This window comes from Silurus meridionalis, chromosome 9, assembly GCF_014805685.1.
Source record: "Silurus meridionalis isolate SWU-2019-XX chromosome 9, ASM1480568v1, whole genome shotgun sequence".
Lineage (NCBI taxonomy): Eukaryota > Metazoa > Chordata > Actinopteri > Siluriformes > Siluridae > Silurus > Silurus meridionalis.
In genome coordinates this window covers 12599237-12626839 of record NC_060892.1, presented here as the reverse complement: position 1 = coordinate 12626839, position 27603 = coordinate 12599237, and the positions used below count along the sequence as shown (strand labels likewise).

The window sequence follows — 27603 nt, the reverse complement described above, 5'->3', positions numbered from 1 at the left end:
TTCTCATGACATCCTATCACCTGATGGGTTCCCTGGTGGTCTAGTGGTGAGGATGCGGTGCTCTCCCTGCCCGGGTTCAATCCCCGGTCAGGGAACCAACCCCAGCCACTCTTAGTGCCGGTCCCAAGCCCGGATAAATGGGGAGGGTTGCGTTAGGAAGGGCATCCAGCATAAAAACATGTGCCAAATCAAACATGTGGGTGATCCGCTGTGGCGACCCCTAACGGGAGAAGCCGAAAGAAAGTTTTTTCCTATCACCTGATCTTTGGGTTTATGTATAAAGAACATATTTAGGTATCAGAGTAACAGAAATCCTCTTTCCAATTGTAATTATCAGTTTATAAACGTTGCCTCAATTCATTTCAATATATAAAAATGTATTGCTTTTGTCTATGGGTCTATAGGATGTGTGTGTTTTACATAATATTACAGAAATTGCATGTATTGTATGTGTTACATGTGCTCTGTATTAGGATTAAGCAAGCGGAATTAAAGCAAGCGATTTTGAATAAACACATTTGAATATACCACATAATACAAAATAAGGCCTTGTGTTCCGAGTAATGTACATGTCAAGTCTGATACTCGTGTATTTGTGTAAGCAAATAAATAGGAGGTCCATTAACAGGTAGAAAGAAAAGAAATTAATGAATAACTTTTTCTAGTTAAAATCTATGCTTTCGGATGCGAAGTTAGCTCTTGATTAACTCAATTTATATGACTAAGGAGTTCATCAGCAAAACGGTATGAGGCTGGCATTTCAGAAATAATAAATGAAATTAGAGGTGTGTATAATTCTGCCAATTAATTTGTTTTTGTAGTTTTATTGTAGTGCTGACAGAAATGCAGTAAAGATTTAAGTAACTGCACAGGTGCTTTGTATAGTTTTTTTTTGGCTCTATTAATTTTCTTGTATTATCTGAATTTATAGAACTGTTTAAATATTCTTTTGGTTCTTATTTTCATTTACATTTTATTAAGTTGATCATCTGAAATTCAATTTGTCTTCACCTATTGTTATGTATCACTACTAAAGTTACACATCTATCTATCTATCTATCTATCTATCTATCTATCTATCTATCTATCTATTAGTTTGTCTGTCTGTCCATCTGTTTGTTTTTCTCTCTGTCTGACCATCTATCAGAGAGCTGCTGAAATGAAACTCCTATACTTTATGCTTCTCTCTATCTTTGGAGCTGAAGTTGTCTCCAATACATCACCTGAAAATAATGGTACAGTAATTTTAATTTAATAAAAGATTTACAACTTAAAATTTTAAATTTCAATTAAAATTGTTTAAATATGGTATAATGACAATAAAGAATCTTTTTCATGGTGATGCATATGGCACAAAAACAAAATGCCATGTACATGTATGTATATACAGGGTGCAATATATATATATATATATATATATATATATATATATATATATATATATATATATATATATATATATATATATATATATATATATATATATATACACACACACACACACAATGTTATATTATTAATAATAAAGTTAATATAGTTTAATTTTATTTACAGGGAATTTAATTTTATTTTATTTACAGGGAATTTATTTTATTTCACCACAGTGTTATTATTTAAAATATATGTGTGTATGTACGATTAAAAAAAAACTAATTGGAAAAATTTTAATTGATGATTGTGGGGCCCCCTAGCGTTCTCTTGGGCCCATATGCCTGGCATACTCTGCACCCCCCCTAACGGCGCCCCTGTGTATATATACAGTACAATATAAATAGATAGAAAAACAAGATATGACATTGTGTTCAGCATGCATTTGACACCAAGCACTTAGAGAGAAGTGTCATGTTAGAGTTATTTTTGTCTTTTTCTCTAATTTATCAAAAACCCAAATACAGTGGTACCTCGACATACGAGTGCCCTAACATACGAGTTTTTTTAGATACGAGCGGTCACTCGGTCGATTTTTTGCTTTGATACGCGAGCAAAAACGCGAGCTCGAGACGCCGCTGCAAGATGGCGAATCAAAGTCAGAAAGCGAAGATTGTGACGAAAATTAAGAATGTGTTGCATTAGAGGGAAAACGAGAGCTGTTTCTTTAAGGCTACTATCTCTTGGTATTGAAGTCCAGAGTAAAATGCGTTATGGGTAGTGTAGTGCGGGAAAGAAGTGTGCGGGCTGGATGTTTTTCCTGTGTGCGATTTATATGATTTGTGTTCTGCAGTGCGGTCGGTTAATCCAAGTTTATCCACCTGGGAGTTATATAACACTGTAACCCTGCGAATCTATCTTCATAAAAACAAGTAAAGTGGTATGCATCGGCTAATGTTGTCCATCTCATCATTCCACGAGCATGAACTAATGAGTTGTTACGCTGCCGCCGGGAAAAGTTCAATCGGATAAGTAACAATAAGCAAAGAAGAAGTTTAGGGATACGTAGTGTGCAGGAGTGATTAGTAAAAAACGAGTTGTCCCTCTGCCTCCGCTTATCGCCTGAAATTGTAATTGTCTTACTGTAATAAAGTGGAAATGAAAAAACATGTGTACTGAATTGTTTGCTTCAGATACGGTGGAAACAACTATGTGCAACTGGTAAGCAAACAGTAAAACTTACAAACACTTATCCTATTAATGTGTATCCATATGGTTAGGCTGAAAAATTTGTCAATGTCTGTGCAACACAGGGCAAAGAAAGTATACATGGAGTCCATATGCTCACCATTTAATGGGAAAAACAAAACCTTTAACCTAGGAATCTTTAACGTGACTGTAGTTAAGGTGAATTGCGTCGTTCTCAGGCTCATGCAGACTTGTTCTTTTCAGGTAACACATTAATCTGTCGCTGAAATTAAAACAAATATAAGAATTAAAATACAATAGGTTGTACTGCTCGGTGTAAAAATGTCTGAAAAACCTTTTTTTCTCCATCCTGTCCTTGTCGTTATTTTTATAGGAATGCTGTACTGCTTTATTTAAGTTCTATAATGTAACAGGTAAGTACACTGTCTCATATAACTTTTATAGGAACTGTGGTTGTGATGATAAGTTAGGCTTTATAGTGTACTATTTATTTCATTAAAACTATCATTTGAATATTTGGTAAGGTTGTTGCATAATATTATAGTTTTTCTCAGTTGCTTTGGAACATTTCTCGCATTTCTCATTTCTCACAGTGACTGAAAATGCACAAAATCCTTCTTCCTAAAGGAAGACTTTCTTTTGTTTAGCACAAAAAAAGACAATTTCACACATTTTTGGCCGTAGAAACTTGGAATCTTAGGGTTAAAACAAAGAAAATACCTATTGGTGTATTTGTTCTACAAAAAGTTCGCTTTTTCCTTAAAATTAAGTTATGGTAAAAACGAACTTTTGCGAACTAGTCCTAAGTTTTTCATGCTATCAGAACGAAACCAGTGTAGCAATGTTCAGTCGACAGGGAGACAGATAATTATAATTATCAAATTATAATTTTGCGCCGCAAAAAAGTTTGAAGTAGGCAATGTCACTTTTTTACGTGAATGGCTATAACTCATGAACGGAATGAGAGATCTTCACGAAACTTGGTATTCCTGTCTGTGTGCTCAATCTTTAGTAAAGAAAAAAAATTGTGTAGCTTTGCCACTTGGTGGTGCTAAACAAGAAAAAAAGGTGATGGCTATAACTACGCAACCGTTCGTATGATTGACCTGAAACTTGGCATGTCAATAATTATTAAACAGAACATTGCACTTTTTACTCACTGTTCAAAGGGTCGTCGAAATGTTCAAAGTAGACGGGTCACTTTGACAAAATGGCAATAACTCATGAACGGAATAAGATATCTTTACCAAACTTGGTGGAAAAATAACGGTTCTTGTAATTTTAGATTTTTCAAACGTGGCACTAAGTATAGGACAGGAGACTTGGGAAAACAAATGTGGGAAATAGACCACACACCTTAAACAATCAAACCAAGAACTGACACAAAGGGGAAACCTAAATATACACAGGAAAGATCAGACACAGTGAAAACAATAGGAACTAACAAACGACATAGGGCGACATCTGGTGAGGAGAACAGGGAAACACAAGTAAAGAAAAAAAGGTAGAAACCCAACAATATCTCTCCCACCCCCCGCCCTGAATCCTGACAGACTCAACTTTTATAAAAACAATTTCTTAAGTATACAGTATTCAATTATTATGACCATGATCCCCTCATGTATACATCTCATTTTGTTCTAATTAGAGAATGACTGCACTGACAGACATGAAAACAGCTCATGTGATTTATATGCTCTGGTAAGCACTGAATTCATGTCATATATTACTAGTGGGAAAAAAAAATTATACTATTTTTAATAATAAATATGCATACTCTCCAAACACTAATTTCTCCCCCTGTCTCTCTCCCTGTCTGTCTCTTTCTCTCTCTATCTCTCTGTATATGATGGAGCTAAAGAAGACCAAAGCTGATGGGTGTGCAACAATTTCCTTTTCAAAGGTAACAATCGACTACAACTCTGAAATAAAGAATTTAAATAATGGAATATGCACATAGTCATGTGTGATGCACCTCTTCTGATAATATTCACAAAGGGATTTATTCCTCAAAAAACACACCAGTTATCATGTTCATTACAGCAGTTTTAAGCAGTTTTTTTCACCAACTTTTTAAGTTAATAAATCTAAAAGGGTTGTTTTGTTTTTATTTTTTTAATTGTGTTCTTGTGGTAATTTTCATTAGTAAAACTATATTGTTTTACTTAAAAAAAAAAAAAAAAAAGTGCTTTTTGACCTTTAATGCAAATTAAATACTGCAAAAACACTATAACCTGCTCATATGATCACAGGTTCCTCTTTCCTGTACTTCTGTAAGTACTGAATTATTATCAGAAATCCAGTGAGTGAAGAAGTTGTTTTGCTATTGAATATGTATTCTCTCTCTCTCTCTCTCTCTCTCTCTCTCTCTCTCTCTCTCTCTCTCTCGCTCAGAATTTAAAGGCACAAACTGATCAGCAGCAGCAGACAAATCTTTCCTGTAATAGTAATAAAGGTTGTTGTCTTTTGCTGTTGTTGTTTTCTAAGCCACTCACCTCTCACCCAACATTACTTATTTGCTTGTTTTCTGTTTGTACAGTTAATAGTGGTGAGAACTTTTTTAACTACAACAACACAGAAATACAAATTGCAGAGAATCTCAGTACAGTAGTCTGCAAATGGAATGGTTCTCAGTGTTATGTAGAGTGCACCGCTGTCAATCTCACCATAAACCTAACTGGTATTATCAACATACCTTCTGCTATAATACCTTCAAACTACAATCAAAACAAAACATTTGTCTTCAACATAAGTAAGTTATTTGAATTGACCTGAATTAATTATAAATAAAATTTTTAATTTTGATAAATCAGTTATTTTTATTTCTTTGCTATTAATATTGGTTATTATGGTTTCAGTGTTTTTGTTGTGTTTCTATGAACCTTTAGGTGAGCAAGAGACCACATGCAAAGTCACAGTGTGTGAAACGAATCCAATAAGTACATTGATAGAGATCTTTTTAAGCTCTGGTGACTGGAAACATTTTACACAAATACAAAAGATGTGTAGTGAATTGTTTGCTTCTGATGAGTCCATAAAAATATCATTCATCAGGTAAGCAAACTGTGAAACGTAAACACACTGCTTAGATCAGTATGTGTCCATAAATATAGAGTGAAAAATATATAAATGTCTGTACAACACAGTGCAGAGAAAAAGTACATCGACAACCTCATTAACCTACCGTTTAATGAAACAACTGAAAATTATGACCTAGAAGAATTTAACATGACTGTAGTGAAGATAAATAGGATGAACACCACAGACCACGGGCGTGTAAAAATCTCTGCACCGAAGGTAACATTCTTTTTCACATGTACCAATGAAGGGGCATGTTAATATTGGAAAATGTTTTATTTCTCTTTTACCACAGCAATACCAGTCTTATTATATTAAAGAGCACTTAATTAAACAATATATTAAAGTGTCATGCATTTTATCTGTTTAATATCATATTTAAGGTTGGTAAATGTCAGTAAACAAGTGAGTTCATTGTTTTTTACTGTATGTAACAGCTATAAACAGTCATTTCCTTACCAGACCTGGACAACTGGACTGTAGTAAAATGATAATGTTTGTAACATTAAAATATATAATGAATATATTTTAATTGCCAAGTGTTTTATGTAAATATCATAACTGTCTTTATTGTCTCTTAGATGCCTGATACAGATGATATTCCTATTAATGTTTTTGTCCCTATTGAACCATTTCTGAATGTCTCTGAAGAGCAGTGCAAAACTGCTGTAGTGACATACCCCTCCAGTGTACAGTTCACTGTAAGTCTTATTGTAACTAACTCTCTTTAAGTGTCTTGTAAATACATAGTGGGATATAAATGTATATCTCCTTTCACCATTTATTTACAGAGAGACTCAAACCTTGTGTTTAAGTCCAATGTCATTCGTGTTGAAGCTTTTAGACTTGAGCTTAAGGACCTTTCCAATCGGCTTATTATCAACTTTACAGTGAACAGCACTGATATAATACATGTGAGTAAATGTTTATATTTTTCAGATCATAATTTTGTCGTCCTTAGCTTCTCAGGATTAGTTTATTTAACAAAACTAACCATATATAACTTGAGATCATCACCATCCTATCACTATTCAATATTTATACACTGTCAACTTCTACTTTCCTTCCACCTGTTTTTCTGTTTTTACACTGTTCCTTTTACACTGTTTTGTATAATTTATAATGTTGTGTTTTTTTATTTTTAAAGTACTTATAAAACCTTTAAAAAAATGTAATTTTATTGTAGGGGGGATGAATAAATCTGTCTGTCTGTCTGCCTGCCTGCCTGCTTGAAATTAACACTAGCCTAATGATGTTATTAACGAATAAATATGACACACCTTTATCACTTTTTTAACTTATTTTGTTTATATTTCTCCTATATTCGAAATTCATTTTAGCTTATCTTGACACATGCTTAATGTGAATCATTTAGTTTCATGTAAAATTTGACGGGATTTTTGCAAAATTTAATTTTTCAGATTTCAATGTTCACAGCCAGGATCTCATAATTATGAGATACTAAGTTATAATTATGAGATCCTTATCTCATAATTATGACTTAGTATCTCATAATTATGACTTAGTATCTCATAATTATGACTTAGTATCTCATAATTATGAGATAAGTTGGGGCAGTCTGTGGCAGGGGAGCGTTTTAGCGCATAACACCGGATCTGACGTTACTGCATTTTTTGCTCGGAAGCGCCTCATTGCGCAACATAATTATGAGATACTAAGTCATAATTATGAGATAAGGATCTCATAATTATGACTTAGTATCTCATAATTATGAGATCCTGGCTGTGAATTTTTTTTTTTTTTTTTTTTTTTTGTGAATGCAATGCGCTTTCGTACAATGTCACGTACAATTATTGTTCACCTTATAAGTGATTATTATTCGAATTCACATGTGCAACTTTAGAGCGTGAACATTTCACTTGCACTGGGAAAACTCCAAAAAGTTTTTTTATTTATATGTAATTTTGCATTTGTGTTTATTGTCATAGGAAAATCAGATCCTGTTGTGTCAGTTTTACAATGAAACAGGTATGTAAGGTGCAAAGCTTTTGTTATTTCTGGTGGAGCAGTGATGAGAACTAACAGTGAACCTGATCTTATAATTAACGTGTGCAAAAATTGTTTGGATTAAAAAGAAATGGAAATGTTAGAAATGGATACACTGCCTGCAAGCTTAATCTAAAATTGCAATGTTTACACAAAATGAGATGTGTAAATTAAGGTAGAAAAGATTGTTTGCTTATGATGAAATTAAGCGTGGTCTTAATAAAAACTATTTTACCTGCAACTGCATCTATACATGTTTCCATTACATGGCATATGCATTCAAGGGCCTTTTTAAGGGAGTTCAGCCGCGTTTGTTTTTTTCTCGCTATATTTACATGAGTAGAAAGCAATTTTAAATAATTTAACAAGATTATCAGGATAACCCACTGCAGCTCAGGCCCATCACAGATTCAAATGACTTGACTCATATCTATCTAATAAAAACTGCTTTTATAAATAAATTCCTACTTGTTTTTGCCTACAGCTATTGAGTTCAAACTGACTAAATATATTTGATCAGCATAGAAATAGGATGTCACAAGGTCTTTAACTAATCTGAAGGACCTGTTATTTGTGTCATTATTAATGAAAAACTAGTTTCTAAATAATATGCTTTAAAATTAATAGAGGAATAACACACCAGAAGTCGCCCACCATCCACTATGGTTCCTCTATAATTTTAGCAGTTTTAAATTAAAATGGATTTGTTATGTTGAATGATATTATTAATGAGATTATTATTTTGTTTTGATTAGTGGACAGGTGGGAGAACACTGGGTCTTTCACCAACCTGGAGAGCTTTAACAGCAGCAACACTGTGACCTGCTCATATGATCATATGACCCCCTTTGCTGTACTTCTGGTAAGCACTATATTACTATCAGAAATCAAGTAGGTAAACTAGTTATACTAAAAGTGTTGTCTGCTGGGGTGTGTGTGTTTGTGTGTGAGTATGTTTGTTTCTTATTAGGTTAATGTGACACAAATTGATGGTCAGCAGTGGAAAATCCTGTCCTATCTTACTTACATTGGTTGTAGTCTTTCGTCATTTTTCTCAGCAGTTATCATCTTCCTCTACGTTTTCATTAAGTGGGTATTGTAAATATCATTATCTACCATTTCAAAATCATTTAAAAATGTACATATTACTATTCTAGTACTTTTCCCAATGAAATACTTTGCATGTAACATGATGGTGTTTTTTTTTTTTTTCTTTTTTTTTTCTCTTTGTTTTTTAAATTTCATGTCAAAGCACCATTATTATTCTATTGTTCAGTCAATGAGCAAAATTAACTGTTAGTTACTTTTGAATGAAAGCATAGGCTAAATAACCAACTCTCACCTATTGAGATTTAGATATATTCAGTGAAGAGTAAAAAAAAAAAAACAGATCAGCACACAATCGTAGTTCATTCACCTTTTAGTAAACTCTGTTTTATTTAGTGATGTGGGCATCAGTTTAGATCTGAGCATCATACACATTTAGAGTCACCTGCCTTCCAACATATATTCTGTGAGAAATTTGGGAATTTAGAGAAAACCTAAAATAAATATGGGATGAAAATGCATACTCATAGATGCATAGAATTTCATATTTGGTGAAGATTAGTTTTTTTTTTAAAACCTTTCAATGGCGATCAATCATAGCAACCTGTTTTTTCTTTAATTAGTGTCACAAATACAGCACAAACATATATACTCTGTACTTTGTTTTTACAGGAGCACAAACAAAGACAATTTCCTCCGCATCCATGTGTCTTTGAATGTAGCTGTTTTCCTTCTCAATACCAGCTTCTTGTTCATCGAATGGGGAGTTACATATGGCAGTGTATGTGTCATAATAGCAGTCGTAATACAGTACAGCCTCCTGTCCTGTTTCTCCTGGATGATCATTGAAGCATTTCATTTGTATTTGACTGTAGTCAAAGTGTTCAACATCTACATCAGGCAATACCTGCTCAAGCTGTCACTCTTTGGATGGGGTGAGGAAAGAATTTGGACTACACTACAAAATATGTTGCAGGATAAGTCTAATAAGAACTAACTTTTTAATTAACATTATAGTACACTTGCACTATTAAAAAATATTATTTTATTAGAAACACCAGAACTTGCGTATTTTCATGCAGTTATCCAATCAGCCAATTATGGGTCAGCAGTGCAATGCAAAGTAAATGATTATGGACAGTAGGAAAATAGGAAAAAAACGTTCCAGTTTTGGCTCACTTTTCAACACTCTGTAGACCAAAGACTGGCTGTGCATTTGTTACCTGGCTCTTCAGTGGGGACTTACCCCACTTAATCCACCTTTTAATACCACCACTATTACGTCACAACATAAAAACCATCAATACAATACAAAAACGCAATATAACAACGTGTGGCATTAAAGAGAGAGATAGGCATTTCACATATGGAGGGTAAATACCATTTTACTAAAGCAAGAAACCCAGTTAAGACAACTCCAAACCTCTACACTCCCACCACAACTGTGCACCTACACCATCTGAAGCAGTTCAGAATCAATATTTGTCTAATAACATGACAAAAACATAGAAAATAAAATAAAATACAACCTACTCACCAGAGATGCATCACTCCTCAGAGGCTGTAAGCCAGTGGTATGGCTCTTATTTACTGGTCTGGAAGTGGTTAACAAACCCTTTCCTGGGCTGAGACACGCTAGCTAGCTTCAGGGTTGGCCGACCTCTCCTCACGATGTCTAGCTTTTCTTGAAAATGTATTTTTAAGTATGTCTGAGACCAAATCAATTTCTCTTCCTCTGTAGGCATAAAAAGGCGAATATGTGAGGCTTATATGAAATCTGATTTGTTAAAGAAACAGACCCGTTGCTAAAAGAGACTAAGGTAAAAAGGGTAGCAGTACAGACTTTGAAGGACCTGGGCAGATTAGATTGACATGACAGCACATAGAGGCTGAAATCTCATTGAACAAAACATTTTACATCCACATACACGTACTAGAAGCAGTGCAGCCAAGAGAAATGTTACGAAATAAAGATAATAAACTGCTGGGAATAAATTTATACAATTTCATGGAACAATTATTAGAATTTTGGTTGTAAATGTCGGTCAGTGCTTCTGATAGTGTTTAGGCTTTTGGATCATTTGCAGTGGATGAATAGCGTTCAGAGAAAGACCTGCCAGCACAGCGTTGGAGTAGTCCAGTCTCGAAATGACAAGGGACTGAACAAGCACCTGGGCAGCCTGTGTGGACAGAAATGGTCGAATCCTTTAGATGTTGTAGAGAAGAAATCAACAGGAACGAGCCACATTAGCGACATGTGGGAAGAAGGACAGTTCATTGTCCATAGGGACAGTTCATTGTCCATAGTCCATACTTCAATGTTTAATATTGGGTGCGTTTTTTAAACATTTTTCTGCTCACTGCAGTGGCAAATATTTTGTTCATTGGATGTTTTATATTTTATCATGCCATTTTGTAAAAAGGCACAAAAGGACACAGTCATATGACAAAAATCCCAGGAGCTCAGAAGAAAGGTGAAAGAGTCGATCTGCCCTGACAACCAAGTAACAGTCAGTGTCACTAAGATCAACTTTGTCCTCTAAACTGATATTTGATTTGAACAATAACCTGCATGATTTTACAAATTGTATTGTTACTACATATTTGGTCAAGTTGCTAATTGGATAACTGCACCAACTGAACCGGTAACCATTTCGAATATACAGTATAGCACACATGATGGTCTAGATTTGTTTTCCAGGAGTGCCTGCTGTCCTTGTTGGAGGAAGCCTGTGTGTGTTTGGCAGTACACCTTTTTATGGCCGGAAAGCGCTCAGTTTATCAGGCACAAACGGAACAACGCACTTGTAAGTAAGCATGTTTGAAACAGGTTTGTGTAGCTTGTTGCATAAAAATATACTTTATACATTGCTGAGTGAAAAGCCAGTCAACATGTACAGAACATCACACTATTACAATGAACATGCTGTCTGATACTAAATTTACTTTTGCTAAACAGCTGCTGGATTACCAACACTCGTTTTCTGTACGGAATGAACATCTCCTACTTCTCCTTAGCATTCCTGTTCAACACATGTGTTCTGGTGGCAGTAATGTATCAGATATTTAAGCTGCGACGCTTGAGCGTCAGAGGGAAAAGGCTTTTATTTTGTAAGAACATTTTCACTGTCCTGGGCCTGACCTTCTTGCTAGGAATGACATGGGGTTTGATTTTCTTTACCTCAGGATACACAAACTACCCCATTCTTTACGTCTTCTGTATCTGCAACTCCCTGCAAGGTACTTATACTTTACTGTAAGAGTGCTTTGTAGACATTTCTATTAATGATTTTCAAAATACAGAAATAATATTTGCAAAAAACTGAATCTGCATTTATTTGCTATGTGTTGTATAATTTTATTGGATTAACATTTTGACAAGTGTTTTGGAGGGGGACTGGGGACATGTCCCATTTGCTTTTAAAACTTCATCCTAAACATCATTCCAATTTTTTTTTTTTATTACAGTTTGTTTAAGTTATTTTCCTATAAAAGCTCATGGCATAAACCATTCCACCAATTTCTGAAAATTCAGTTTTCATGGATTTAGTTTTCTACTGTAAGAAAATATCCAGCCATTTTATCACCGATAAAACTCTCACAATCAGATCAATAAAAAAGACACAGTTTGAACATATTTAATCAGGCTGAAATGATTTTACATTTTAATTTCTTTGGTTTACTTCCTATTTTTTTGTTCATGAGCTCTCAGATAAACAACTGGTTGAATTTGTTAGAATTTTGTTATTGTGTAAAGAGAAACCCTTTTAGCGTGAAATAAAAGCTGATCAGACTGGAAAGAATGCATCCTACCAATAAATAGAAACTAATATTTGGTTGTATGATGTTAATTTTACCTTTGATATACCATTTATATACAGGTTTGTTTCTGTTCCTGTGGATCTGCAGTGCAATGAAGAGAAAGGGGCATCTGGTATCAGAAACAGTGTCTAAGCCAGCCACAGTGACAGCAAATATTCATGAGTCCAGCTTTTCCAATTAATGAGCAATTAAATGTTATGGTGATTTGGCTTTACACCACATAATGATCAATTTAAAGAGAAAAACTGCAACAGGTTTTATAACTGATTTTAAATTGCATCACCGTACTCCAAAATCCATCACGAGTTTTATAATTATCACACTGAAGACTTTCTTTCTTTATCACTACTTCTGTTTGACTACAGTGGTTTGGTCTGGTATTTTACCTGGTATTACATATTCATATATAGAAACTTCTCACATCCTTTAAACTAGCAGAAATGGTCTTTTTGTGTATGTGATCACATTGTACAGTAAACTGATTTTAATATAATTATACATTTCTCTTACACTGTGTTAAAGTGATGCTGTTACACTGTGTATTAATGAGATATATATATATATATATATATATATATATATATATATATATATATATATATATAAGACTAATCTTTCATATGTTTAATGTTTTCTAATGTTTCATATGTAAAATAATAAAAGGGTGGGTGTTTGAAAGCTTGTAAGCATGTATGAATAAATGATAAGACAGCCCTGTATTAAGTGATATGATACAAAATGTTTTACATTTTAGTACCAGAACGTTTTAAACATACTATCTGTGAATTGTTAAAGAGGATCCACCACATAGTTCCATTGATACCAATGGATACTTTCTGTACTTTTTTACTTTTTTTGTTTTACATGCAACTTGCAATTCTAGAGAAAGGTTTACTGTTGAAAGGCATGACATATTTGAATAAACTAGACAACATTACAGAAATAGCATTCCATTATGAATATTGAATGACTCGAACAATGTGCAATGTGTCAACATCTGATGCTCTTGTATTTGTGTATGCAAATGAATAAAAAGGCTCTATAACAGATAGAAAACATGCAACACATTGGAATCACAATTACATCAAGAACGACCCTGATGTTGAAGAATCACCTGGTACTACATAATATCTGAGATCTGAACTTTATTATTTTTTTAATTTAAATATGATGTGGGTAAGTTTTATGGTTTTATTGGCTTGATTTATTTGAGAGTGAGGAGTACATGTGGTATGAGGCAAGTGGTATGAGGCTGATTGTTTAATTTATATAATTTTGTTTTGTCATTCTCATTTAAATGTTTTTTTTAAGCTAACAATTATTAAGCCTACAGTCTTGTAATTTAAATTATTTAATTCATTGTTTGTCTTTGATATTTATTGATGTATTCACAGCAGAGAGATGCTGATATGATACTCCTCTACTTTATGCTTCTGTCACCCCTGTTGACTACACCAAGTAAATGTAAACATATCCTACATAAGCTCTAATACAGTGTTGTTTCTTACAGCACGAAGACATAAAAAAGTACTCAGTAGAAGAAAAAACAATCGTTATTGTTATTTTAATTCACCTTTTTTTTAATGGTGGTGTCTAGCAGTCCAGCCATCCTTATCTCCTTTGAACTGCCTTTCACGCATGTCCAATAAACCAGTCTGCAATTCCAAATGTTGTAAAGTAAATTACATAAAGTAAGAAAAAAGTTAAATTCAGACATATTAGTAAGCTAAATAGTTTTCCAAAACGGGAACTAAAATAGATATTGCTGTCTTTGACACACAGGGAAGAGAAAAATCTCATCAATCAGCATATCAAATCCCAGTTTACTGGGTCTTTCATTACCTGTGACTATGGGAATTTAAAAATGACTCTAGTTAAGTTTAATATGATGAAAACCACAGATGACCAGCATGTAAAGATTTCTGCGCCAAAGGTAACTTTAAGATATTGCTGCTTCTAAGATAAATTAAACAAAATGGTATGCACTTTAATAAAAAATAATCACTTTCATTTTGGTGGATTTACTTTTACTACCACAAAATTGACTCCCAATTATTGCACATCAACGTGATTAATTCATATATAAATTTTTCCTTTATTGTTACATTTAATATTGTGTAATGTCCACAAGTAGAAGAAAATTAATAGCAGTCTAAAAACAATCTTATTTCTTATCATCCTTTATGTTTGAAGTTAACACTACAAACAAAATCTATGAATTGGTGGACTTTTTAATTTAAATAAATTGAAATGAACACACCTCATCATCTTAGAGTAAAACTGGAAATTGCAAAAAGGCTTCTTCCCAGAACACCTTCGAGAAAATGTTAAATAAATATGTACTTTCAGAAAACTTTACTTTATCAGTAATCACACAGTTTAATTTAATTCTTTATTAACAATAAGTGGTTATGTGGAGCATTTGTCACACAAGTTGGAAATTAAGTATGTGATTTGCAGTTGTCACTACTATCAGGGCTGCTCTTATAGAAACTGATCCGATTTGAGAGCACTGTGATATAATAATAAATAGTTTTGGGAGTATTAGTAATGAAAGTATGTCAAAAATTAAACAACCCAAATAATGAAGATATTTAATTTCAGTGTCTGCATCTGATCTGAATTATGTCTGTCTTTACTGTATGATAGCTGTCTGATGATGATCCACCAATAGAGGTATTTGTCCCGATTGAGGCATTCCTGAATGTCTCAAAGGAGCAGGCAAAAATTGGGGTGGTGTCATATATCTCTTCTCAACATTATATAGTAAGTCTTACAGAAACTTTTATCATCTGAATAAATAATGTGCATTTTTGTTTGATGCTTAAGTAAATTTTTTTTAATTAGATCTTATCTATTAGAATCAATAAAAATGTCTGTTTTCTGCACATTTTCACAGGATGACTCGAGCACTGTGTTGATGTCCAAAGTCATACGTGTTGAAGCTCTTGGACGTGAACTTAAGGACTTGTCCAATCGACTTGTTATCCATTTTCCAGTAAACAGAAGTAAAACAATATCTGTAAGTAATCTCTTTATTTATTTTAGATCATTAGTTTTGGCATCCTTTAAGATCTTGATCAGGCACATGTAGTATTATGACTTTCACATACAGTGCATGTTATTTGTCACATGTATTTTTTTCTCATTTAATTTCAAATGCGATTAGATTAGATTAGATTAGATTCAACTTTGTCATATTGTCATTGTGCAAGGTACATGTACAGAGCCAATCAAATGCAGTTAGCATCTAACCAGAATGCATAGGTGGCTTATTTACAATAAATAGCAATGTGATCAATAGGGTATAATGTCCATATATAGAGGGGTGAGGGTGAATAATGTACAAATGGTGCAGTAGGTAATAATATATGGTATATATAGTAATAAACAATATACTGTGCAAAGATTATGCATAGATGGACATGCCAGGAGATAATATACTCAAATGACATTATATAGTTATGTATAAACATGAATGTTTGTATGATACAGTATATACAGTATACATATGGGTGGAATTGTGATCTTTACATTTGTGATCTTTACATGATTTGTGTATTTTTTAGACATGTACTACATAATGATACTTTCATTTTAACATGCACTTTTTAAGGATTTTTACATATGGTAATACACTATATGGACTTTTTCCAGCCATATGTTGTTATATATGTGGTACACAATTGTATAGGATGTCATTGAATACAGTAGCATTACATTTTCCCTTCACTTGAATTTGGAGACCCAAACAGGTTCCAGCATGAAAGTGCCCCAAAGTGAGCATAATGAAGATATGGGGATATGAGATATATGCTTGTTTGGGGTCAGAGTGACAATAATTTCACTGTGCTGAATGTATGTGACAAATAAAGGCTGTTCTATTCTATTTTATGTGGTAGTACATAGGTTAAAGTGGAATATTTAAGTGGCCTGCTAAAGAGCTTAGTTTGACTGAACACCTTTGAGATGAATTGGACTGCTGGCTGCACCCAGGTCAATTCTCCATACATCACTGCCTGACTTTACTAATTGCTTTGTGGCTGTTGGCTACAAATCTCCACAACCACACTCCAATATCTATATTTTTAAATGTGGATTAAATGTAATATGGAATGTTAGAAAATATCATCACATACAGTACATATCTTATTGTCAGGTGTCCACAAACCTTTGGCCATATAGTGTATATTTACATTATTTTATCACATGTAGCGAATATGCTTTTTGCATACATTTACTTTATTTTCACATCTTACTGTTTCACTTATAGTGCGTTTGGCTTCAGATGTGATTGCCTTACATGATAATCGTTACATGTGATCTTTATTGTTCTCATTATGTCACGTGTACTTGAATTTATATTGTTTTCATAGGAAACCCAGACCCTGTCGTGTCAGTTCTATAATGAAACAGGTATGTGGGTTTTTTTCAAGTGCCACAGAGTTTAAACTTGTTATTATTGGTGCAAAATGATGAGAACCAACAGTAGAAAATTTTAAGTTAAATTGTAACGTTAATACAAAACAAGTTGTGCAAATTGAGCTACATTGTAAAAATTTTATTTATTTAGTTTCTCCATACAGTCTTGACTAAGTTACATTGGTTTAATTTTTGTTTAATATTTGACAGAGGTGACTAAATTATATTAATAGCTGAATAATAAAATTAAGTTAAAGACTCCAGTTGTATGACAACACTTCACCCTTCACAAAAAACAGAAATTTAATGATCTTACCACAAATTAAAACGAATCATATATTGTTTCTTGGTCCTCATTAGAGAAGAATTGGGATGACAGAGGTTCTTTCACCAGCCTGGAAATCTTTTACAGCAACAACACTGTAATCTGCTCATATGATCATATGACCCCATTTGCTGTACTTCTGGTAAGCACTGAATTACTATCAGAAATCAAGGGAGTAAAAGTAATTATACTGTAATTTTGCTTAAAATATGTATTCAATGGCTGTTTTCATAGGTGTGTTTGTGTGTGCGTGTGTGTGTGTCTTAATAGGTTGACATGAAACAAATTGATCCTCAGCAGTGGAAAATCCTGTCCTATCTTACCTACATAGGTTGCAGTCTTTCATCATTTATCTCAGCAGTCACCATCTTCCTCTACGTTTTTATGAAGTGAGTACAGTATTTAAATGTCATGATATTACCAATCATATCAATTTATTTACAGTTTTTCTCAGTTGCTTTGGAGCATTTCTCGAATCATCCTTGATATTTGCAAACCAGTAAGTGCGTCGCTTTGTCACAAACAAGTTAGTCAAAATCGTTTAGTCATGTTGGCAGTAGGCCACGATTTCAGTATTTCCTGATATAAACTATGGTTTGGATTACAATGATTGAAAATAATCAAAGTTGGCTTCCTTCTGTTTTTCATCTATGAATTTTAACAGGACAAATCTCTTTGCGTGTGTGCTTATTTGATTTATATTGATTGCAAGAGACCGGACAGGATTCACACTTTTACTGTACTGTTTCTTGGTTTTTTGTCCATTTCACCTTTGACCTGTTTTTTTGACCTGAGAAATGCCTGAGATGCTTATTGGTTGATCTGATGCCATACACTCTCCTTCATTAGTGAAATTCAAGATTCATCTGCACAATTCATCAATTCAAGAAACATTTACCAAAAAAAAGTTTCATATAAATTTAAGATTGACAGATTATGACAACTTGTTTAACCATTGTGCATTTAATTAGATGTTTTGGGTGACTATTTAGGTGAAACTTGTATAATACATTTTGATAAACATGACACAAACAACTGATTATGTAGAAAACAGCAGACACTTGTACACAATCTATTAATTTAATGTACTAAAGCTTTCGCAATTTGATCAAAGCAACGAGAAATGTTTTTATGATGTGCACAAATGTCTAAATGACGTCACGGTTGAACAAGGAGTTTTGAGAATTTAATTTCTGATCTGAGCAACTCTCCAAAGCAACTGAGAAAAACTGTTAACTGGCTAAAAGCAAATATAAAAAGTAATGTATGTATAAACATTTAATAAGAATGCTGTTCTTTTTGAAATGTGATATTGTAAGTAAGAGACTGTGGTAGACCAAAAAAACTATTCATCATAATGGATTACAAAGTTAATGTTATTGTCATAGAAAAACCTATCTGGACTATCAAGGACCCCTGTGGTGACAGGGGCTTTTACAGTTTTTTAGTTGCTTTGGGCGTTTCTCAGATTTTGAAATCTAAGTTAACTTGCACTGGATAAAAGCAACAAAATGACACAAAACACTTGTTGTGCCACAAGTCCATCTTAGGTCATCACACACATTTATCACAGAATTTCTTTGAGAGATGAAGGCAGATACAGGGTGAGCATGGAACATTCCACCTAAACAGTACAACCAAGCTCAGAATTAAACTACTAATCTATCTATCTATCTATCTATCTATCTATCTATCTATCTATCTATCTATCTATCTATCTATCTATCTATATCTCTATCTATCTATCTATCTATCTCTCTATCTATCTACAGCGAATTCAGACTTTTTTTATTTTATGTTTTCAACCTCATACTACAATCATTCGAATTAATTTCATCTATTAATGTAATTAATGAAGTAATCTATAGAGTCTGAATACTTATTAATATTCAGATTTTTCTTTTTAATACATTTACAGCCAACTAGAATTCTGTTTTACTTTGTCATTTTGGGATACTAAATGCAGATTAATGAGAAAACATTTATTCCAATGATTGTAGTATCAGGTTGGAAACATAAAATTAAAAAAGAGAAGGGGGTCTAAATTCCCTGTATATAGATGGATAGATTTTTTTACAGGTAATTTTGAGGTCATTTTTTTCTGTTTTTACAGGGTATCAAACAGAGACAGTTCCATGGGTATCCATGTATCTTTGTGCTTAGCTGTTTTCCTATTAAACACCAGCTTCTTGTTCATTGAATGGGGAGCGACATGGTCTCAAAATAGTGCATGTGTCATAATAGCAGTAATAATACAGTACAGTCTCCTGGCCTGTTTCTCCTGGATGGCGATTGAAGCTTTACACTTGTACTTGCTTCTAATCAAAGTGTTCAACATCTACATCAAGCACTACCTTCTCAAGCTGTCACTCATTGGATGGGGTGAGTGGCCTACACTACAAAACACACTACAGTATAAGTTTAAAAAGTAATGACTATTTATTTAAACTACTGTACAATACTGCTCTTTTTTTTAAACCAGTACATTTTGGCTTACATTTCATTACTACCACTATCATAGTTGTCCCATGATTTTCATATCATCTTGTTATGTCCTCCAATTAGAAACAAGTCTAATAGCAGCAATCACACCTTGAGATTTGCTACTTACTGTGTAAACTGTGTAGACGCTAAAGACTGTTTTACATAAGGATTTTAGCAGATTATAAAATAATTGTACCAGCCAATCAACCAGTTCATAGTCATTGTCTTTGAGGTCACATTTTGTTCCCCATTCAGGTGTTTGATGTAAACATTACCTCTACCTTGACCTACATTATTGTTTGATTGGATTGGTGTAGAATACATAAGAACCTGTGATATTCTGAATATTTTTCCCAGGCGTGCCAGCTGTCCTTGTTGGAGGCAGCCTGTGTGTGTTTGGCAGTACGCCTTTTTATGGCCGGAAAGAGCTAATTTTATCGGACACAAATGGAACAACGCACTTGTAACGCACATTTATAACACCTTGCTTGTTGCATATAATATACTTTATACATTACTTGGTGAAAAGCCAGTCAACATGTACATGGCACTATTACAATAAAAGTGCTGTCTGATCTTAAATCTTTTTAACATTTTTGCTAAACAGCTGCTGGATTACCAACACTCATTTTCTGTACGGCATGAACATCTCCTACTTCTCCTTAACATTCCTGTTCAACACGTGTCTTCTGGTGGTAGTGACCCATCAGATATTTAAGCTGCGATGCTTGTATGACAAAGGAAGAAGGCTGCCATCTCCTAAGGACATTTGCACTGTTCTGGGTCTGAACATGCTACTGGGAACGACATGGGGTTTGATTTTCTTTACCTCAGGATACACAAACTACCCCATTCTGTACCTCTTCTGTATCTGCAACTCCCTGCAAGGTAGAACTAAAGTATTCTCAATTAATACAACATTTATTCACTTCTATTTTTTATTCTTAATGCAAATAAATATGCCTACAAATATTGTGTTTTATAGAGGTATTTACATTTAGGGAGCAGTTTACTTTGAATGTGAGAATCTACCAGCAAATATTTTATGGAAAAAAAGTTTGGTTTCATGGAATTAGTTTCTCACTGTAATTATTTTATGAAAAATACCTGCACATCTCCATCAGGATTAAACCTCCAGACAGATTGAATGAACAGAACAAGAATTTAGTATGAGTCAAGTCAAGTCAAGTTTATTTCTATAGTGTTTTTCACAACAGACATTGTTTCAAAGCAGCTTTACAGAAATCAACAGTCAAGGTGAATGGTGTGCATTTGTCTCTGATAAGCAGCCGTGGCGACTGTGGCAAGGAAAAATTCCCTTAGATGTTATGCAAAAGAAACCTTGTGAGGAACCAGACTCAAAAGGGGAACCCATCCTCATTTGGGTGACATCAAGAGATTGATCATAAATCTTTCAACAATACAGAACACTGGAGAGAGAGAACTAAAATGAGCACTGGAGTATAAGATTATAAGTAATGTTCTTTCTACAGTCCTATACAGTCTTTATGGTTATAAAACTAGGAGCTACTAAGCAACTCATAAAATAGCTCAACATTTGTGATCATCACAGATCCAGCACCTTCTTCTCAATGCCAGAGCCTTTAAACACTCCAGGAGGTCCAATGTCAAAACTCCACACATGTAGTGGGATCCAATTGGCACTGGTACGTCTCTATATGGCTCGGGATGTTTGCGAGTTCGGCATCTACTTCTTCATGAGGTGGGACGTGACTGGAGCTGGCCAAACCTCAGGATGCCTCGGGATGGGGAGAGAAAGAGAAGCAATGGAGAGAAATTAGCATAGCTGCTGTTCATGATATTAACAGCACAAGTTGATAATGTGCATGTGATCAGATGTTCTGGAGCACAAGTTTATGATGTGAGACATATGTTATATGTAGGCTTTGCTAAAAGAGATACATTTTTAATCTGCACTTAAACTGGGAGAGTGTGTCCGAGCCACAAACACTGTCAGGAAGACTATTCCAAAGTTTAGGAGCTATGTGAGAATGATCTACCGCCTTTAGTGGACTTTGCTATGAACCCTGATGTTTTGCATCATGCATGTTGAAATAATCCCACAGTCTCTTTGGTTTACTTCCTTTTTGAGGATGACTTCAGTAAAAATGAATCATCAAGTGAGAACAGTGATGATGGGATTTAAGTATGACCCCTGCCCCACTGCAGGTCATGAGGGCAATTATTTTACTTTCAGCATTAAACTTAGCATTATATTTCTATTTAAACATTAAGCGAAAATCAGCAGATGATTTCTTTTCACAACAGTGCTAGTCATGCAAACACGATTTAGCTGACCTAACAAGAACATATTAGATGCGGTCAGAGTTGCAATGAGAACCGATCAGTCTAAACAGAAAAAACAACTTACCATTAAAGAAATTAGATATAGAAGGGACTGAAACTGCATTGTGACATGTCTAGGTATCCTAAATGAGGAACTTTTTCAGTGAGGCTGTTAAATGACAGTCTTTTATTTATCTTGTTGATTCTTAGGGTTGTTTCTGTTTCTGTGGTTCTGTGGTACAATGAAGAGGAAGAGACATGTGGAGGCACAAACATCAATTATGTCAGAGCCAACCAGTACTACAGTGAATACCTATGAAAGCAGCTTTGCCCAATGATCAGATATTGCAAGTCATTTTGTCAGTTTAAGTCATTTAGTTATACATTATTTAGATAGATATGATGCCAAACAATGAGAACAGTTCCATAACTACATTCAGCACCTCACTCTGTAACCTATCATGAGTTTCATTATTAGTTGCACGGTTCACTTTTTTCATTTTGTGCTTGAGTTCCTTTTTCTCGAAAGTAATGATGCACATTGTTTTAGAGAAATCTAGTGTGTGTGTATAATAGGTGTAATGTTCCATTACAGTTTTTGATCCATTTCCATCTTCATTTTACGTTTCACTACATAGATCAGATCTTGTGTTTCTGGTATAATCTGCATTTATCATCAAACTTAAAAAAATGTTTGTAATAACATTTTATATTAATCATCACACATGGATATATTACGCTATCTGTATTTTGATTATTTGTCTCTTTTTTACTGTATTAATCTGATACTGGATGGAATTATTATTGTAAGAGTTTGTTTTTTTGCCATGTTGTTTCCTGTGTATAAGGCTTAACTTCCTCCCGAGAATTGCCTTTTTTGTGTTCCTCAAAATAAATTCAGGGATTTTTTTACCTGCTGTCCATAAACCTTTTCATAACTGATTTCGTGTGATGTTTCTGGTTCAGTTTTAACTGTTGCCGATTGAGGTTAATGCACCATGTGACTTATGCGCAATGTGAACAGGAAACAAGAAAAAAAAGCAAACTCTGTTGCATCAATAATAGTTGTAGCAGACCTATTGAGTTCTTATCTGGAAAAAAATGTGTCTACTTGATTTGCTTTGTATTTTTCTTTTTTTCTCCATTTTATTGCCCATGAAAGGTAGGATAAATTACATCTTAATTTACTTTAATTAATTTCTGTTTGATTTAAAATAGTAGTGTCTGTTGGTTTATCTCAATAATAAGTATGACTAAAGGATAAAGATATGATGGCAGGGCAATATTTTGTAAACTTTTTTTATATGTATATGTTTGAAAATAATGTAAATATTTATGTATAGTTAGGTTAGAGAAGGGTAAAATACTAAATAGACTAAAAGATCAACTGCTGACTTAGAGAAAACTATAGCTCCATCAAGCTACAATGCTTTCAAAAAGGTTGTAAAGTGTTTACCCACTCATCTCTGTTTTCCCACAGCTCAAGAAATTCAAGAATGTTCTCAAGTTCTTGAAAATTGTAGCAAAAAGAGCAACATCCCTCTGTGAGTTGTAAAAAATCAAGTATTTAACCTCTTAAACTCTTAGAAGAAATGACTAGGTTATTTTTAACTGCTAAAATAAATAATTACTTACATTTGAAACTAATAGAAAAATCCATAGTCTATAAAATTTATATATGTAAGTCTTTGCCTACTGATGGCCTGTTCAAGTTTAAGGTGTTAATGTGGATTTTAATTATTTGAAATATTTTATGTATTTAATTATATATCAGTTTTATTATGAATGTTACCCATTTACTTTTCTCTTAACATTAAAAATGTAGATTATCATGTGAATTAATTAGGCAAAGCTGTTGACCACTTGTTATAAGACACTATCATGTATATATTAACAACTTACACAGGATTTTATATGGTGGACACTCCATATTAATGCATTTTGAAAATGTGTAATTGTTGATATGGTAAAGTTTTGTGTGAGCAGGGGGTTATTTAACATTTATAGAAGTAGCCTCTAGTGTTTACAGAAAATCTGTTCCCTGGCATTTTCAGACACAGGTCAGCCTTGAGAACAACGAGGTTTGTGATTTTTCAGTTATATGTTAAGCTGATTTCTTCATATAATTTATGTTAAGAATAAATAAGCGAGGCTCATGAGAAAAAGACTTCATGCTGGCAACAATAGCTTTGCCTCACTCCATGCATGCCCTGCCTGTAACTTTCTGCAGTAAAACTCTGAATTATATGTACCACACTGATGGTAAACAATGTATTGCTGACTACAAGCCAGTTAAGCTAATTATTGAGGCAATTCAGCTAATATAATAGGTATGCAAACATACATACTAATGATAAACTTTTTGAACAGGTGTCTTGAACAGAAAATGAAAAGTTGTGAAAATCGTGAAAAACGTAGGAAAGGTTATGGGCCAGACTTTTATGCAAAACAAATGGACTTCTCAGAGGTAAATCTTTCATGTTTATATTGAAGACAGCATATAAATAACATAGATTACTTGCCTAGTGGTGCTTACTCATATGTCAGTGGATACAGACTTAGACACTTATCTTTGATAAAAATTAAAAAAAAAGGTATTAGACTATGCAGACTAATAATGTGTTGGCAGTGTGTTTTGAGTCATTGTCTTGCTGCATGTTGAAGTTCCTCACAATTCATCACAAATTGGATACATTTTATTGTAAATTATCAGACAAAATGTTTCTGTAGACTCTGAACTGCTTCTGCTTCTGCTTCTGAACTGATTTACATCATGGATAAAGTTAGTTAGCCCCGATAGTTAGTTAATGAGCCCTAATAAAGATGAGATATTTCACAAATTAAAGTGTATATATTGTATCATGAGCAGATCATTTCTTTCTCCACACTTTGGCATTTCCATCACTTTGGTAAGGGTCACACATTTGCTTGCGTACTTTTGGAAGGTACTATTACTTTAAAATTCAATTGCAACATTTTCCATCAAGAACATTATCACTTCAAGTTTCTTCTTCTTTCCTTCATATGTTTCAAGACATGTGCATTTCCCATGAACAAACCCTTGAATCATGATGTGCTTGTGTGGTTACAGCTCACATCTAAAGATAAATCTTATGATCTTTATATGTGAAATAAAATAATGTGATATAGCAATCTGACAAAACTGATAAATACAAACAGTAAAAAATAAATAGAAATGCTGGAAGGGAAAAAAGGGGAAAGCGTAAAATAAACAGGTTGCACAAGTGCACATATACCTTACTGAATACTTTGCTTTTTAATACAAAATACAGACTTTTTATGTGTCTACCAATGTAGAACATCTTGATCTAGTATTATTTATTCCACTCTTCCTTTAAAATGCCCAGGTCTTTATATTGCTATCCACCCTCCGAGTCATTCCACAAGGTTTTAAGAACTTTTAGATCTGATCTTTTACATGGATATTTCCAAAATATTGATCTTCTGAAGCTATTTCTTTGTTGATTGGGATTTTGACTTTTTTTCATTGTCAACTACTAAATGTTTTTTGCAAAAGCAGACTGGTATTTGGAAAGATCCATGATTTAACTAATATTGATTATATTCTTAGGCCCAGGTAAGAGCAGCAGCCCTATTGTTAAGTGACAGTGACAGATGCAGGATTGTGCAATTTAATGATAAACACAGGATACAAATCTAAACAGAGAATTAAGTTCAAATAAATAAAAAACAGGCAAAGGTCAGGCACTTAGTAACATGAGAGACTAGCACAGGCAGGAATCATAAATGTGGATAAAAACAGGACAGAACAAAGGGGGAAACACTAATCACACAGCTTGGTAAGGATAAAGATAAACCTGATGCACAGTGTTTATTTTGAGATGTTTTTTATATTCTTCTATTTCAAATTTAATGTCTTGGGAAATATAAGCTTTTTGTGAACTACACAAAGCTACAGCATGTATGAAACTAACAAAATATGTCAAGAAGATTCTACACAAACAGTTTTCCGTACTTGAGGTTAATCAGAAACACTTTACTGATGACAGGTTTAGGGCAATTACACCTTTAATGTAATTTTGAAAATCCCAGTATGAAAGGTTGTGCACATTTGTATATCCAGGTTATTGTAATATATTTTTTTGTTTTGTTTGACTTAATTTTCTTGGTTACTATATCACATTTGACAAAATGTATCAAGCTTGAGAAAGTTGAGAAATACGTTGGGAAATTTGACCACTTTCTGGTATTGAGAAGTGAATTTGTAAATCTTATGCAATGCACTGCTTTCACAGGCCCATCTAAAGACGTTTTATGGGCATGTGATCCAAATTCCCACTGAAGCCCTGATGAAAAGTGGTGTGACTGAGAACAATAGTGTGTCCCTGATAGTCTCAGTACTCAACAAAAGCATTTTCAAGGTTAGTGATAGATTTTGCTATCTGTTTTACTGGTTTGTTTCTTTCACAACTTGATTCCAATCACACCTGCATAATTTTAATAAATACAATAATTTTAACGTTTTGCATATCAAGTTATGTATTATAAATGGACAACCACCTTGAGTCACCCAGATTGAGACTACCCACATGGGCTCACATTCTCAAAGTGAAAACCTTGGTCTGTAGTTTACAAAAGTAGCAAAGAAATTAGCAAAAAGATGGATTCAACAGGACGATTCATTAAAAAAAAAAAAAAAAAAAAAAAAAACAAGGGAAGTTCATTCCGTCATAGACCCATGCTTGCATGAAAATATAATTTCACTTCCTTAAAAGGTTCAACTCTTTTTTATAATAATCTGTCGTAGGGTTTATACTGAGTTTCTAAGGTTTTCACAAATAGGACAATCAAGAAAATTAAACTTTAGATTTTTATAGAAAGTTGGGTTAACTTTTATAATATTTACATTCAGCAAATTCTAGAGGCTTTTTTCTAGGCCTTAAGGTTAATTCATGTTTTTATTATCCATTATTGTCCATTGATTGTATACATTTTAGAACCTTTTTGTATTTACTACCTCAGGTATTCACACAGCTAATGCTCTTAACAAAGACTGGCTCCACATGAAGGGCTTGATTAAGCAACTTATGGTTAGACTAAACTCAGTGGGTTGTGGTGATGTTAAAAATAGCAGAAACACAAATGTTAGATAATGAATTAGATGTGTTGTGTTTTATCTGTTTTGTCTTTTAATCTGGACTTCTGTTTAATTCTCAAACACTCCTTATAAGTAAAAGCATCAAAAGACATACTATTGAGCACCCTGTAAGCCCGACTGCCACTGCTTATAATTTATTTTTAGTAGTCAGTAATTCTCATTACTATTTCTCATATAATATATATATATATATATATATATATATATATATATATATATATATATATATGATATAATTATCATATACCAACCACTCGCTGTACCCAGTGGGTTCAAGCAGGGCAATAAATCATTGACAATTGCCAGCTATGTTAAAACTAAAAGACCAAAAGACACTAAACTTTGGATTCTGCCACCTGTCAATGGAGTTTAATAAAAATAAGCGCCAACTTTG

The 27603-nt window shown here is 33.5% G+C and overlaps 2 protein-coding genes across 24 annotated transcripts; both read left to right on the top strand.

Moving 5' to 3' along the window:
* The first annotated feature begins 125 nt into the window (after positions 1–125).
* On the top strand, positions 126–24517 carry LOC124390995 (adhesion G-protein coupled receptor G5-like). 23 transcript variants are annotated; one of them, XM_046857199.1, is made up of 23 exons: positions 126–785; positions 1096–1235; positions 2562–2589; positions 2682–2820; positions 2951–2990; positions 4226–4278; positions 4424–4480; positions 4830–4850; positions 4972–5017; positions 5117–5329; positions 5466–5631; positions 5724–5874; positions 6237–6356; positions 6447–6569; positions 7605–7644; positions 8418–8524; positions 8633–8751; positions 9382–9644; positions 11411–11516; positions 20370–20650; positions 22280–23231; positions 23550–23613; positions 24440–24517. In XM_046857199.1, the coding sequence occupies exons 2-21, from the start codon at positions 1160–1162 to the stop codon at positions 22405–22407; spliced, it is 2277 nt and encodes a 758-aa protein (XP_046713155.1). In that variant the 5' UTR covers positions 126–785; positions 1096–1159; the 3' UTR covers positions 22408–23231; positions 23550–23613; positions 24440–24517. The 23 variants fall into 23 exon arrangements, with proteins under 23 accessions (XP_046713155.1, XP_046713144.1, XP_046713149.1 ...); XM_046857198.1 differs by having other exon boundaries at positions 127–785; positions 4439–4480; positions 4972–5032; XM_046857197.1 differs by having other exon boundaries at positions 127–785; positions 4972–5032.
* Positions 13606–20363, top strand: LOC124390998 (adhesion G-protein coupled receptor G1-like). Its single transcript, XM_046857212.1, has 10 exons — positions 13606–13995; positions 14129–14222; positions 14314–14464; positions 15181–15297; positions 15431–15553; positions 16908–16947; positions 17314–17420; positions 17549–17667; positions 19392–19660; positions 20120–20363. Exons 1-10 carry the CDS (start codon positions 13914–13916, stop codon positions 20227–20229), a joined length of 1212 nt encoding a protein of 403 aa, XP_046713168.1. The 5' UTR covers positions 13606–13913; the 3' UTR covers positions 20230–20363.
* Positions 24518–27603: the final 3086 nt, after the last annotated feature.